The sequence below is a fragment of the Poecile atricapillus genome, chromosome 8 (assembly GCF_030490865.1).
Source record: "Poecile atricapillus isolate bPoeAtr1 chromosome 8, bPoeAtr1.hap1, whole genome shotgun sequence".
Lineage (NCBI taxonomy): Eukaryota > Metazoa > Chordata > Aves > Passeriformes > Paridae > Poecile > Poecile atricapillus.
Window position 1 is genome coordinate 18,059,575 of NC_081256.1, and position 13,240 is coordinate 18,072,814.

General features: G+C 50.8%; 1 protein-coding gene across 4 annotated transcripts in view; it reads left to right on the top strand.

The window, feature by feature from the left end:
* Nucleotides 1-6,131: 6,131 nt before the first annotated feature.
* DIS3L2 (DIS3 like 3'-5' exoribonuclease 2) overlaps nucleotides 6,132-13,240 on the top strand; it is a 186,528-nt gene continuing 179,419 nt past the window's right edge. For 2 of the 4 annotated variants that reach the window (XR_009278081.1, XM_058843466.1), the window contains exons 1-2: nucleotides 6,132-6,186; nucleotides 8,551-9,313. Coding sequence is in view for 2 of the 4 variants with exons in the window: in XM_058843466.1 (XP_058699449.1) it covers nucleotides 8,617-9,313 (697 nt within the window). In the remaining 2 variants the exon portion in view is untranslated. Of the gene's footprint in view, nucleotides 6,187-8,550; nucleotides 9,314-13,240 lie in introns of those variants that run through there. The other 2 variants (XM_058843467.1, XM_058843469.1) reach the window with 2 other exon arrangements.

Genomic DNA, 13,240 nt, shown 5'->3' on the forward strand with positions numbered 1-13,240 from the left:
GGGATTTTCCAAACTAAATGCCACAGTCGTCTGTGTCTTCCTTTTTTCAGATGCCTTTCCCCCAGAAATGGAGGTCTAGCAGTGTTTTACCCACAGCTTCAGGGTTCCAACACCATCCCAGGCTTGTTGGTTTTGGCACTGAGCTTCCCTTTGAGAATAGGAACTGCCCAAAGGGCAAAAAGGCCCAAAAAGGCAGAAAGGCCACGGAATTAATTATTAATATCACATTTGTCCCTGCAGGGAGCCATGTTGTGTGCAGATCCTAAGAAAGAATCCCACAGGCCTGTGGGGATGGACCCCCAGGCTGTATCCAGGGAATCTCCATCGCAGTGGTGCAGCCAGATGCCACCACTGCCTCAGGGGGATGGATGTCTGAGCCCTCCTGTGCTACGTGCACACCCAGGTCTGGTGAGCAGGTCCTCACTGGCCCCATGGCTGTGGCGGTAGCACGTCCTGGCTTGGCAGGAGCTTCTTCCACCTGGTTTGGCTGTGCAAACCCCTGTCATCCTCAAAAAAGCCATCAGCAGCAGCTCCTTTGCAGTCCCCCTGCCAGACACAAACACCCTCCAGCTCCTCTGAACTGGCTTCCTGGGAACCCACTCCAGGTGATGGGAAGTCCCTTTTGGCATTGGTTCTTCAGGGCAAGACTTTTGGGCTTCCTGAGTGTCTCCTTGGAGCCCCTGGCTGAGGGAAACCCCAGGGGAGTGTTGGGATGCAGAGAGCCAAACCTGTGCTGGTCTTAATGGTGCTGGTGCTCAAGCCTTTGACTTCCTAAAAGGAAGCAATCCCACTGTGATTCCACTGAAGTAGCTTGGGCTTTTTACCTCTTTTGTTCCCTTTTTGGGAGGGAGTTTGTACAGGTGCCAGTTGAGAAGCACTAAATGACTCTGGCTGTGGCAAGGGGGCTGGCACTGGAAGAGGAAGATTTCAGCACCACGAATGGTGGGGCAGCCTTGTGTTGATAAGGGTCTGGCTGGGTTTTGGCCATGCCTGGGAACAGCTGAGGTGGCTGCTCCTGTGGCTGGGGAGCGCTGCTGGCTGCAGGGGGTCACGGTGGCCCCGCTGCCACCCCACGGCAGCTGCTGTGGACGTGCAGGGCTCCACAGCCCTAACCTTTAGCAACCAGACAGAATAACAATGCCGGCCTGCTGGGGCATAATGGCCGGTGTTTGCTTGAGATACAAAGGCACCGAGCTTTCACATGAGGTAATACTGATAAGTTACGCTCTCATTCAGTGCCCCGCCTGCCAGACGCAGCGGGGCCAGCAGCAGCCCCCGCCTGCCTTCACTGAGCTGCTGGGATGTGCCCACCGACCCTTCGGCCCCTGGTCCCACTGGAGCACTGCCCCCACCTCCCCTCGGTGTGCTGTCCCCACTCATCACCCATCTCCAAAGTGGTTCCCATGGGGGCTGTTTCAGTCTCATCCTGGTATGTGGAGTGGGAGATGCAGGGGTAGAGATGAGGGCTTGTGGGGTGAGTCCCTAGCACTCTGCATAGCCGTGTGGTTCCTTAGTTCCTGCCTTCCTGGAAAGTATCTTTTCCACCTCCCTGGGAGCATTAGGAGGGGTTTGAACTCACTGCACATCCCTTGCCCCATGTGCCCTGACCCCCTCTGTCCCTCGGCCCTGCTGCCCACAAGCTCAGTAAGTGCAGGACAGCCCCATTCCTAAGTTTCCTGATGTGACCTGTGGAACTTTGGTGCCATCCATAGCCAGTTTGAGCTCCTTTGAGAGGCTCAGTCCTGCCACTGGAAGGCCTTCCACACTGAAAACTGAGGGATATGTTATAAAAGAGATTTGACCATTATGACAGGCAGAACTACTGAGGAAGAGACTTAAAGGTATCCAAAAGACAAATCCAGGTGGCCTCAATTACATCAGTTGCAAGACACTAACCCTGCTCCTACCCTGGCTTCTCACCTCCTTCCTCCACTGCCTCCTTCACCTGCTTCTTGTCTGCCTGTCCCTCTTTGCTGGGGTCTAGCTCTTTCTTCCTTGACTGGACAAACAAAGCCAAGCCAGACCTTGTCCCCTGCCTGGGGTGAGTTGCAGACATTCCTCTAGGCAATGAAGGTGATGGGAACCCATCAGTCCTGACATTGGGTGGCATGTTTCCCAACCAGAGGTATGGAGGGCTCAGGAGAATACTGGAGAAGCTGAAGGACGGGTGGGGCAAGACCACATGTGTTGTGACACAGCAGATGATATCTAGTGGGGAGAGAGATGGTTTTTAGCTTATTTATGGTAATAAATCTGTCATGCTCCCCTTTATCCTCCCTGAGCATGGCTTATGCCCTCCGGCCAAGTGCCCAGATGACTCCCAGTGCCTGAGAGATGTCAAAAGGAGACATACTCAGGCTTAACGCTGGGTGCTGCTGCTGCAATCAAGACATTTCTAAGGGTGCTCAGAGGCTCCAGAGCAAACTCACAGCTCCACTTTGCCTTTGAACACATCCTTGTGCCCTGTGGGTCTTTCCTGCAGACAACAGCAGGGAGGCAGAGGCAGAGCACCTTGTTGCCTTCCACCTCTCTGCTACGGCATGCAACCTGAAATATTGGGAGAGGTGACATTTGGGTTTGCAGTGGTGGCATTTCCATGTTCATGCTGTTCATGTCCATGTTCATTTCTCAGTTCACGCTGGGTGGGCTGCTGGAAGCGGATGGAAGTGTCAGAGGAACCGTTCTGCTCCCATCCAGGGTTCCCCTTGCTGAGTCATCTCAGGGTGGCTCCAGCCCCTTGGCCAGTCACTCCTGATTAACACTGATACAAACGAGTGCCGGGCGGGCCCTCACTGCTCACTGAAACCACAGGCAGAGGAGCCAAAGCCTTCGTAAGCGAGGAGCTCTCAGCCAAGGAGCCATGTGGTGCTCTCACCTTGGCTGAGGTGCTGCAACACGTTCCAGCCTCCAAGTCGGGAAGCAGCTACCAGTTGGTGCCCGGGGGAAGATGGTGAGATAATCCTGTGCTGTGGGAAAGCAAGCCAGAGCACTGGGCTGGGCTTGCTGCTACAGGACCCCAGGAAATGAGAGTGCAGGGGAAAAATCTGCTCAGGGACCTTTCCCTTTTAGAAAGCCCATAAGATGCCATGGAGGGTCATGGAAGCAGCAGTGAGGCAATGGCTCCCTTCTGTTCAGCAGCCACAAGGATGGTGTGGATGGAAGATGGAGCCAAAGGTGAGACTGAAGCAGTCCAGCCCTTCCCTGGGAGGGATTGTGTTTGAGATCCTGCTTGAGGCACCAGCTTGCTGTAATGTCTGCATGTGACCTCTTCCAAAGGGTGTGAAGAATGGGGATGCAGCTGGTCCCAGCCACTCAGAATCTTCTGTCTACCCATGGGGCACTGGGAGGGAGACACAGATTTGCTGTAACTCTCATTTGTTTGGGCCAGTGATGAGGTAGAGCAAAAGAGGGCACAAACACAGGCCATGGAGCAGACCAGATTTCCAAATCCCTGACTACCAGGAGAACAGGGCTGAGAAATGCTCTGCTGACCTGCTGGAGATCATGGCCCCTTGTGCAGCAGGGCCCCAGTGGAGGCAGGAGGTGAGGGTGACAGAGGCATCCAGCCGTGGGACCACATCCTTCTCCTCACCACACCTGATATCACTGCAAGCCACGGCCCCACTGCCAGCAGCAGCACCACCAAACACTGAATCCTCCCCCTTCCTCTCCCGTATGTGGAAGGACCAGGGCACACTGAAGCCACTGCTGTTGGTGGCACCACCTGGTGCAGGGGGCAGCCTGGCCAAGCTCCTGGCTCAGCTTCATCCCCACTGGAGTGAAGAACAGAGACACAGCATGACTCAGCAACATGGAGAGGAGCTGCTGCTCCCACCTGGCTGGTACAGGGTGGGGGACAGTGGGGCTGGAGGCCCTGGGTCCCCCCACCCCTTCCCTGCTCTCCTCCATTCAGCAAGGGGGCCTGAATGGATGGCATGGGTCAGCCCTCAACAGCTGGGGATGTGCCACCACCCTGCCTTCACAGAGCAGGTGCCAACCACCTTGCTTTATCAGGAGCCAGGGGAGCAGGAGGAAGCAGGGGAGCACACATCCTCCCTCTGACAGGGTGATCCCATGTGGCCATGCTACCCATGGGGCCAGCTCCAGCAGAAATGGTCTCCCCCCTCTCTCTTTGGGTCCTGTGGGAGTAGCTGCTGTGTGACCGCTGGCTCTGCTCAAACAGAGGACGGCTGCTCTCTTGCTCTTGGCCAGCATGGGGTAACTCGCTGCCTCCCAGCCATGCCAGAGCAGAGCTGAGTCCTCACTCTCCTCCTTGAGGTGGCCAGAGCTGCCAGGGTGGGGCTGCTGATGAGCTGGCATCAGTGCCAGCAGATCGTGGGCAGAGGCTGCTGGCTCCGCGTGGTTTGTGCAAACGAGACTCTGCCTTTGCTGGTGGCATGCTGGCGCTGGGGCGGATGTGACTGTCCTTGTGCAGGCAGGTCTGTGCTTGCTGCCCTCGGTCCACAGCAAAAGCCCGGTACTTTCTCAGGGCAGCTCCCTCGACCCACCCGAGGGCTGGAGCTGGAGTGGTCTGGGCTTGCCACAGCTTTGTGGAAGCTCAGCAGTGCTGGCTGTGGGAATGGCTGAGGGGCCAGGTTGTGTTTGGCAGTCACAGGTGATGCTGCACCCTGAGCAGATGTGGCCTCATGGCCTCTAGAGGAGACTGATACCGGGCAATGTGCACACTGGTCTGCAGGATGTAGGATGAAGAATAAGGACCATGGGGCTGGCATCTTCCCCATCCTAAGTGAAGGGGCAGCATGGATGCCTGCTCAGATGTTCCTGCCAAAATGAAGACTTAACAGAGCCTTTCCCCTGCTTGGTGACACCAGTTCAGGTCCCTTTGGATTCTTCCTCCATCTACTGAGGGGATTCTCCAGCCAGACAACTCAACTGGGATTGACTGGGGTGCCATGAGGAGAGTTTATTGCTCTCCAGATTTTCTTCTCGTTGAAATTCTTCGGCAAACACAACCTGAGTTTGCAGGTAACAGCAGGGTGGCCAAACCACATACTCCCAGTCAGCCAGAGCCTGGGTCTGATTCTGCTATAAAGCCTTGTGAGAGGTCTGTGGTCACAGAAAGAGGAGCTAATAAAAGTGCCAGCTCTTGACTGTGGTCTCATGCTTTAATAGTCATCCATAGGCTCTGACTTATCCTGGAGGAGGTCAGGCCACTGCTGCTCAGCACCAAGGGCTGGTCACTCCCTGGTGTGCTGTTGCGTGGGTGAACAGGGGATCAGTGGCTTTCCTGCTGCCCAGCTTCCAGTGCCAGGGGAGCAGGAAGAGCCCAGGGAACAGGATCCCAGAGAGCTCAGGGAACGGGATCCCAGAGAGCTCAGGGAACAGGATCCCAGAGAGCTCAGGGAACGGGATCCCAGAGAGCTCAGGGAACAGGATCCCAGAGAGCTCAGGGAACAGGATCCCAAAGAGCTCAGGGAACAGGATCCCAAAGAGCTCAGGGAACGGGATCCCAGAGAGCTCAGGGAACGGGATCCTAGAGATTTCTTCTTTGAGGTGCAGTGGAAGCCACGTAGGTGTTGAAGGACGTTTCCCCATGGGGCTTTTGGAGGTACAGGTGCTTGCAAAGCTGTGAGTTTCCTCAGGGACAACACCAGACTCAGATCTTGACACTATTAGATCAGCTAACCTGTGCTTTTTTCACTGATCTGGCTACAAATTTGGCTGACGCTGGAGCGCTGGCCTTATGCTGGAGCAGTCCATCCCAGGAGGTTCTGGCTGGAAGCAGGTGGCTGCCAAAAACCCTCAGGGATCCCGGTGCCTGCAAACCTGGCAGGCTGGGGACAGTCCGGGTTGGGTGGCAGCACCTCCTGCCTCCCATGTCCCCGCGATGGCCCAGCTCAGCCCGCGGTGGGCTCCCACCCTCACACGCTGTGCCCGGCCGAGAGGAGCCCAAGGCTGCCTGGAGGCTCCCCGTCCCCCCGGAGACCCCGGGGACCTGCGTCCAGCGCAGGGAGCGGGTCTGGGACACCCGAGCCCCCTCCTGGGACACCCGAGCCCCCGCCTCGGATCCCTCTGCCCGCCCTGTCGCGGCGGGCGCAGAGCGAGCGCAGAGCGAGCGCTTCGCGCTGAGCCCTTCTGGGCCCCGCCGCGGCCCGTAGGCGCCGCTGCCCCGGAAGCGGACGGGGCGCTGGGACATTCAAACGGAGCGGAGCGGCCGCGGCGCCGGTGAGCGGGGCGGGGGGCGGGAGCGGGGCCGGGACAGGGACCAGGACCGGGCAGGGGAGGGGGGACAGCGGAGCCCGGCCCGGCGGCGCTCAGCCCCGGCCAGCCCGGTGGCAGGGCCGCGGCTGCCGGGCCCCGCAGTTCTCTGTCCCGCCCGGCCGCGCCGGGCCCGGCAGGAGCGCGCTGGCGGCCCGGGCCGCGCTCCCGAGGGGTCGGGGGCGCCTGGCAGGAGAGGCGGCGGGCGAGGGGCTGCTCCTGGTGCCGAGGGTGCGGGGGTTTTGTGCTGCGGGAGTTGGATACCCCGGGGGGCGTGTGATGGAGACCAGTGGTGATCCTCAGAACCAGCCGGGTGACAATAACAGGGGGGATTTCATCCTGGGCCCAGCTCAGCGAGTGCCCTCCCTCTGCGAGTGCCCTCCCTCTGCGAGTCCATCCTGGCATTTCACTCGTCCTCATCGCCGTGCCCAGGCAGAGGGGATATACCTGTACCCACCTCTGCCTTCCCTCGGCTCCCTTGGGAATATTTCAATTCCTGCTTGCTCGCAGAAGACTAATAATGAAACTGTAATGCGTAGGGGCTTGTGTCTTTTTCAGTGCTGCATTTGCTGACTGCTAACGTGGTTAAAGTTGTAGAAATTATAGTGAAGGCAAGCTGTGAATGTTTGCTCTTTACTGGTAAATAAAGATGACAAATTCCTGTCTCCTGGAACCAAATGATTGTTTGGAGAGTAGTCTTACTAGCTTTTATAAATGTTATCTGCTCCTGTTGCTTTGGCAACAGGAGAAGGTGATGTTAGAAGAAAGCTCGTGTAGACCTACCCGTGTGTGTTTTGTAATAGCTCAGTAGCAGGTCTGTCTATTAGAAGAGTTTAGCTATTGGCCAGCACCAATGGAAAATCTTAGGAACAAAAATCACAAACCACATAAAGAATTTTTCCTATTTGTTCAGGGATTTTTAATTTCTGCTTTGCATTGTGAAGCCTGCTCACATCCGTGCTCAATTACTTAAGTAAATCCCGGTGCAGTGTGCGTTGTTTCTCCGAAAGGGCCGGAGCAGGCACGCTGAGGAGGAGCTGGCTCTGCAGCCCGTGGTCCCTGCTGGATCATGCCCCCTTCCCAGGCAGGGTGTGCATAGAGGAGGGAGACTGCCTGGGTGCTTATCCTCTGTGCAATGACAGTGAAAGGGAGAAAAGGGCTGAGTAAGGGCAAAGGAAAATTCCAAGCATGGTGGGAGTAGGGAAGCAAATATGAATTTCACTTTTGTTGATCTCTATATTCTGTCCTACTAATGTCCCTGTGCTTAGAGAAGGGAAGTAACAGGCAGTGTCCTTTATTTAAACTTAGAGTCCAATTCCCCACGGTTCTGGGGTAGCAGAGTTGACAGAGATCCCTGAAATTCTTCGTGTACCAGCTGGGGTGAAATTCATCTGTTCAGCTTCAAACTTGTCCTGAAGTGAAAAAGAGGCATTTTTGTGAAAACATGCAGAAGCCAGCAGTTGCACTGGGTTCCATTATCAAGAAATTATTAAATTCTTCTTTGATTTTACATACAGCAAAAATCATTGCTATGTCCTGCCTATACCTATAATTTACCTCAAAGTAGTTGAGCATAATTTAGTAGATTGTTTTGCTCCAAAAGCTTAAAAGTTAAAGCACCTGAAAAGGGATTGAAAGGTACTTGATCTGCTTAAGTTTCCTACTTGTGCAGCAAAGGTGGAGATGGGATACCATCTACAGAAACTGGTGCTGGATGGAGCTGCAGGCAGCGTGTCTCAGTAAGAATTAGGAGCTCTTGCAAGATAATTATTTTTTTACTTCTGTTGCACTGGGAGGGCGTTCATGGCTAAAAAGACAAGCTGAAATGGGTAGTCTTGGTGTTTGAAGGAACTATCCTGTACAATGGAGAAGTACTGTAGAGGGGAGGGAGGTGACAGGCAGTGTTTGCTTTTGACAGCAACAGTGAAGCACTTCAGTAAGGATGCAGTTATTTTTGAGGATTCCAGGCTGGACATGACAAAATTTTGCTTCTGATAACCACGAAACTGATGCTTCTGGTAGTCTGTCAGTTGCTGCTTTAATTTTCCTGTAATTTAATTTTTTGAGGGCAAGGAAGAGCAGATTAAAGGAATCCTCTGTATTTGGGGTGGGACAAAATCCTTGTTTTATGTGGTGTGTGGCCAGGTACAGCTTATGGGCTGTGGTCAGTCCTAGGTTATGCACGGGGATTTGGTGCAGGGCAGATGTTGAGTACATTGTGACACCCCTTCCCCACACTGGAGTGATTTACAAACCCAGAATTCCTTTTGTGCAAAAATTTTATGCTTTTGTATCTTTTGGTGTAATCAATTGTTTGACACTTTGTTTCAGGAAAATAAACCCTTTTTCCTCTGTGTCTGTTTATAACTCTCTGAAGTTTGGGCCTTTTACTGCACTATGGACCAGCTGGGGCATGTGAGAAGTCCAGCTTCTGCCCAAGGTGCCAAGGAGGGACTGAGCAAGGCGGCTGCCCCGCAGAAGAACGCATACACCAGGCTCGTGCAAAAGCACCACAGCGGCCGCTTCCAGTCCTACCTGAACCACATTGCACAGAAGATGCAGCTGGAAGAAGGCTTCTCCAATGACCCCAGCTTGGATCTGGACCTGCCTTTGAGGAGAGGCCTGGTGAAGGATAATCCAGCCAGGAATGGGATAAACATGCACAGCTATTCACCAGTCAGAACATCTCACCTGGAACAGCCCCTGCCTGGGTTTGAGAATGATAAACCCCAAAGTGCTCTGAACAGGTGTCCTCTTAAAAAAAATGCCATTGTTAGTGCAGAGGGAGACTTGGAGGTGGAGGAAGACTACTATGTGTATCAGCGAGGAACTGGATCTGGCTTGTTAAATGTGAGTGACACCCTTGGTGGGAGAGCATCAAACAGCCTGAGACACCGGGGGGCTCTGCAGAAATCTTCTGGTTCTGACGAGAGGGAGGAAGAGGACATGTGGAGGAAGAAACATAAGAAACGAGGCAGATGTCCTGCCAACACTGATACAGCAGCTGCACACTTGTTGACTGAACAGTTTGGTGAGGATGTGCTGGCAATGAATGCCAGAAAAAACAGTCACTTGTCTCCAGGGCGAGTCCAAGGTGAGTTCACTGTAATGAATTGTTTGGTCCATTTGCTACAATTACTGTGGAATTGAAAGCAGTATGTTAGTCATGAATGAGTTAACAGGAGCCAGTTCTGCTCTGTCCAAGTTAGTCAGCCCTTGGTTACCTGTGGGTGGCTTTGTCCTGGTTTACGAGTAAGCCATGTGGCACAAATGCCGTCATGTGGAGCCAGCTCAGTGCTGGCAGGACCTTATTCCCTGGCCTAAACCCTGTGACTGTGGCTATGCTGCTTCCAGGATCAGCTCAGGTCTAGAAGAGCCCAATTTCTGTGGTGTAGAGTCCAACTTAATAAGACCACTGGATCTGAGCTGACTCAGGGCACAGTCATGCTTTTCTTTGCATTGCTTCTTTGAATCTGGAGTGCTGGTTTGCTTTTAGTCCAGGTAAATCCAACACTCAGGGGCTAAGATGTCTGTATATTAGCCAATTCCTGATAGAGAGTGTTGACTCCAGGAAATGTTGCTGTCAGTAACAGAGACCCCATTTTGCAGTACTAAAGTGAATGTGCCTCTTAAATGTGATGTTCAAGGCAAAAAGCCTGCTTAGGGACTCTCCCAAATTTGCCCTAAACCAGGACAGGGACGTAAGTAAAATTTTTCTTAAAAGAACCCCAGAACACAGCATGAATAAGGAACCAAAACCAGACAGTTTAAATTTCATTTCTCAGTGTAATGGGTTAAAACTTTCTCTGAATGTTATTTATGCTGAAATACTTTGATAGCCTGATCTTATGAACTACTACTGAAACAACTCATAAATGTCATCATGTTAAATTCTCTGTAACGAGTAGAAAAGAGATAGATTTCTCATATGGGTGAGATCAGCCTGAGGCCTATCAAAACTCTTGAATTGAAAATCAAATAACTGTTTAGCTAAATCAGTCTTAAAAACTAAATCCTAAGACTCAAGATGGACAAGTAATATGCTTTTCTCTGGGTTACTTTTGAGACTGTGGCAATACATAATGTGCTAAAGTTGGTAAACTTCCATGAGTTCTTGAAAAACTGATCATAGATAGAGATTTAATGCAGATTACAGTAAAATTGGTTGATGAGCTTGATTTTTGGGAGGGCTTTTTTACACGGTTCATTGTAACACTATTTGTTGTGCTAGCCTGTCATAATAGACTTTGCTTCCTTCAGCTTTTGAAGCATAGGAAGAGCAGATGACAGATGAAGAGTCTCAAAGGCATACAGTTTATATCCAGGAAAATTACAGGTGCCTACATGGATAAAATAAAAACAGCCTGGCTTTCAAAAGCAAACATCCCCAGTGGCCTCTTGCTTTGGTTGGAAGTGGGATTGCACAAACCCTTTAAAAACTGGTTGTTTATTTAGTGTGAACACTTAAAGCAGAACATGTTGACCCTTGTGTTTGACTTCCCAGGTGGAAAACTCACACTGTGGGAAAGATTATTGGAAAGTTATTTGCTCAGCAGTGACACCTTTCCTCTTCTTCCCCCTGCATTCCTCCCTAGCCACCCTCCTGTGTAGCTGCGACTGGTTACCCTCCAGAACGCTTGCAGGGATGTGAAAACAGTTTCTTGGGGCAGAAAGAAATAGGAAAAAATAAATATGTCACTTGTTTCAGAGAAATGCCTTTTCTCCTGTTCAGGCTGAGTATATTTTAGAACTCTTGTTTAAGTGAAATAAAGATTTTGCAGTAGGCAAGTGCTTAGGTATAAGAACTCACACATCACAGTATCAGATTAATATTTTCTCACTTCAAAGCTTGTATTTCTCTCTAGATGATGATACAAGTCATATTATTTTGCATAGGCAGGTGTCTGGTTTGATCAGTTTAAATCAAGGCTTGTGAAGCTGTGATGGCAAGAATTGCTTCTGCCATAGCAGCCAGGGTATCATCTTTTCAGGAGTGACATTTCTTCACAAATTAGCTCTTCAGACTGTTGTAGGCTTTCCAAAAGGCTCTTTGAGCTAATCTCGAAAGCAAGCATCTCTCTTTATACCATTTCATTTCATTGTCCTCTTCTTAACAGCTTTTTAGCTCAAGCTTAGCCATGGTTGGGTTTGCAATGGCCCTAAAACTGACTGAACTAATGGTGAAGGCAGATACAGTGATCTGTGAAAACCCTTTGAGTTCCCTGGGGCAGGCTGTAGGCAGCAAGGGACAGGTCCCTGTTAATGTCCTTTCAGTGCTCTGGCCTTAGAGGAAAGCAGAGTAGTTTATGGAGCCCCAAGCAGGTATCTCTGAGCCCTGGAGCTCAGTTCTGCTGATGTGTTCCTGTCTCGAGTTCCATACAGAAGCTGCTTTTCCTAACTACTGGAGGCTTTGCAGTTGGGAGAGATGAGTGTGAACAGAACTTCATTGTCCCTGGTGTGAAACATGACATAGACATGAGACTGCAGGTTGGATTCCCTCTGGCATCAGCATCTTGGATTTGGGAAAGCGAAGCTGCAGATAGAGGAATCCCACAGTTGCTCCCTTCTGTGCAGTTTAAACCTCTGTGAGGAGAATCACTGTAAAACCTCCTGCTCTGAAGTTTCTTCCCAAACAAAACCCAATAAACCAGAAAATTATCCTAAATTGTGATGCTTAGAGTTTTTAATACAGTTTTCCTCCTGGTATTTTCCTTTAAATCTCCAATGCTCTAGATTCTTCGGGCGTTAAAATTTGGTTAAACTTCCTTAACAGAAAATTATCAAGTCTCTTGGGTTGTTTTCTGGTTTTGATCAAAGGCTCTTAAGGTTTTTCCATTTCAATCCATAGTTAGTCAAAATCTTTATTCAGACTGAAGTTGCTGTTGTAAAAGGGCTTAAAACCTCCTTTTTCTTGAGGACAGAAGTGCTGACTTTTTCTGCAGCATCTGTCACATGCTAGGAGTTGAGATTTGCATGGCTGCTATTTGGAACTTCAATATTTGTGATGCTTTGCTTTGTCAATAAGTACTTTAGAACAAATGCTGTGTTTTATTTGGAACAGCAAGATTTCAGTTACATTTTGAGGACATGCACTGAGTGAGAATTGCTGTTTGATAGCACAATCCCAGTTCTGCTGGAAAGCCTAGAAATCAGACATATTCAGAAAAGGACTGTCCTCCAAACCTGGAATACCATCTCCCAGCCACACTTGATTTCAAAGGATCTTGGGAGCTAGAGTACCTGGGAGTGAGGTGGCTTGGTTGATGTTGAAACTTGGGTGGGGCAGGATGCTGGTCAAGGCTGACTGCTCTGAAATAGGTTCAGATTTTGCGGGGCTGGATATACTGTCTCAGTCTGTACCTGCAGACAGCTTCCTTGGGAAGAACAGTCAGCTTCCCTAGGTATCCTTCTGAGGCTTCTCTCACTAAAAACTCCACAGGTTTATGATGTGATGGAGGTATCTTGCCTGTTAGGGTCAGCATGCCCCGTGAGTAGAAGCAGACAACTCCTGGGTAACAGCATGCCTCATCTGAAACAGTGGAAGATTTCCTTTCTGATTTATCATCTGTCTGACACTTGGCATTTATTTGCCCAGCCTGTGGTACTTAACCAACTTGGGTAGGTTCCATGGAGGAGTGGTGCTGGCAAGCAGGCTGGTGTTTAGCATCAGAGCTTTAAAAACAATTGTTGCTGTTGGATGGTGGTGGTGTGCTTGTGGCTGCAAACCTGACATTTAAAAGGTTCAGGATAGGTAAAGGAAATATCCTGGATTGGCTTTCTGGTGTGTTTGATGGGCACAGCTGCTCAAGAAATATCAGCCTTAATAAGATGGCAAAATCTCAGGTATTTTGTCTTCCCATGGTACACTGCAATATAATTGTGTGTTTGCCTTTGTTTCTCTGGGGGAACTTTGGAGGAAGAACCACAGCTTCCGCTTTTCCTTTCTTGTACTGCTAAATTGGGATAATGATACTTTTTAGTGGTGAGTGTTCCAATTCTTCTGTAGTGGAATTCAGTTCTG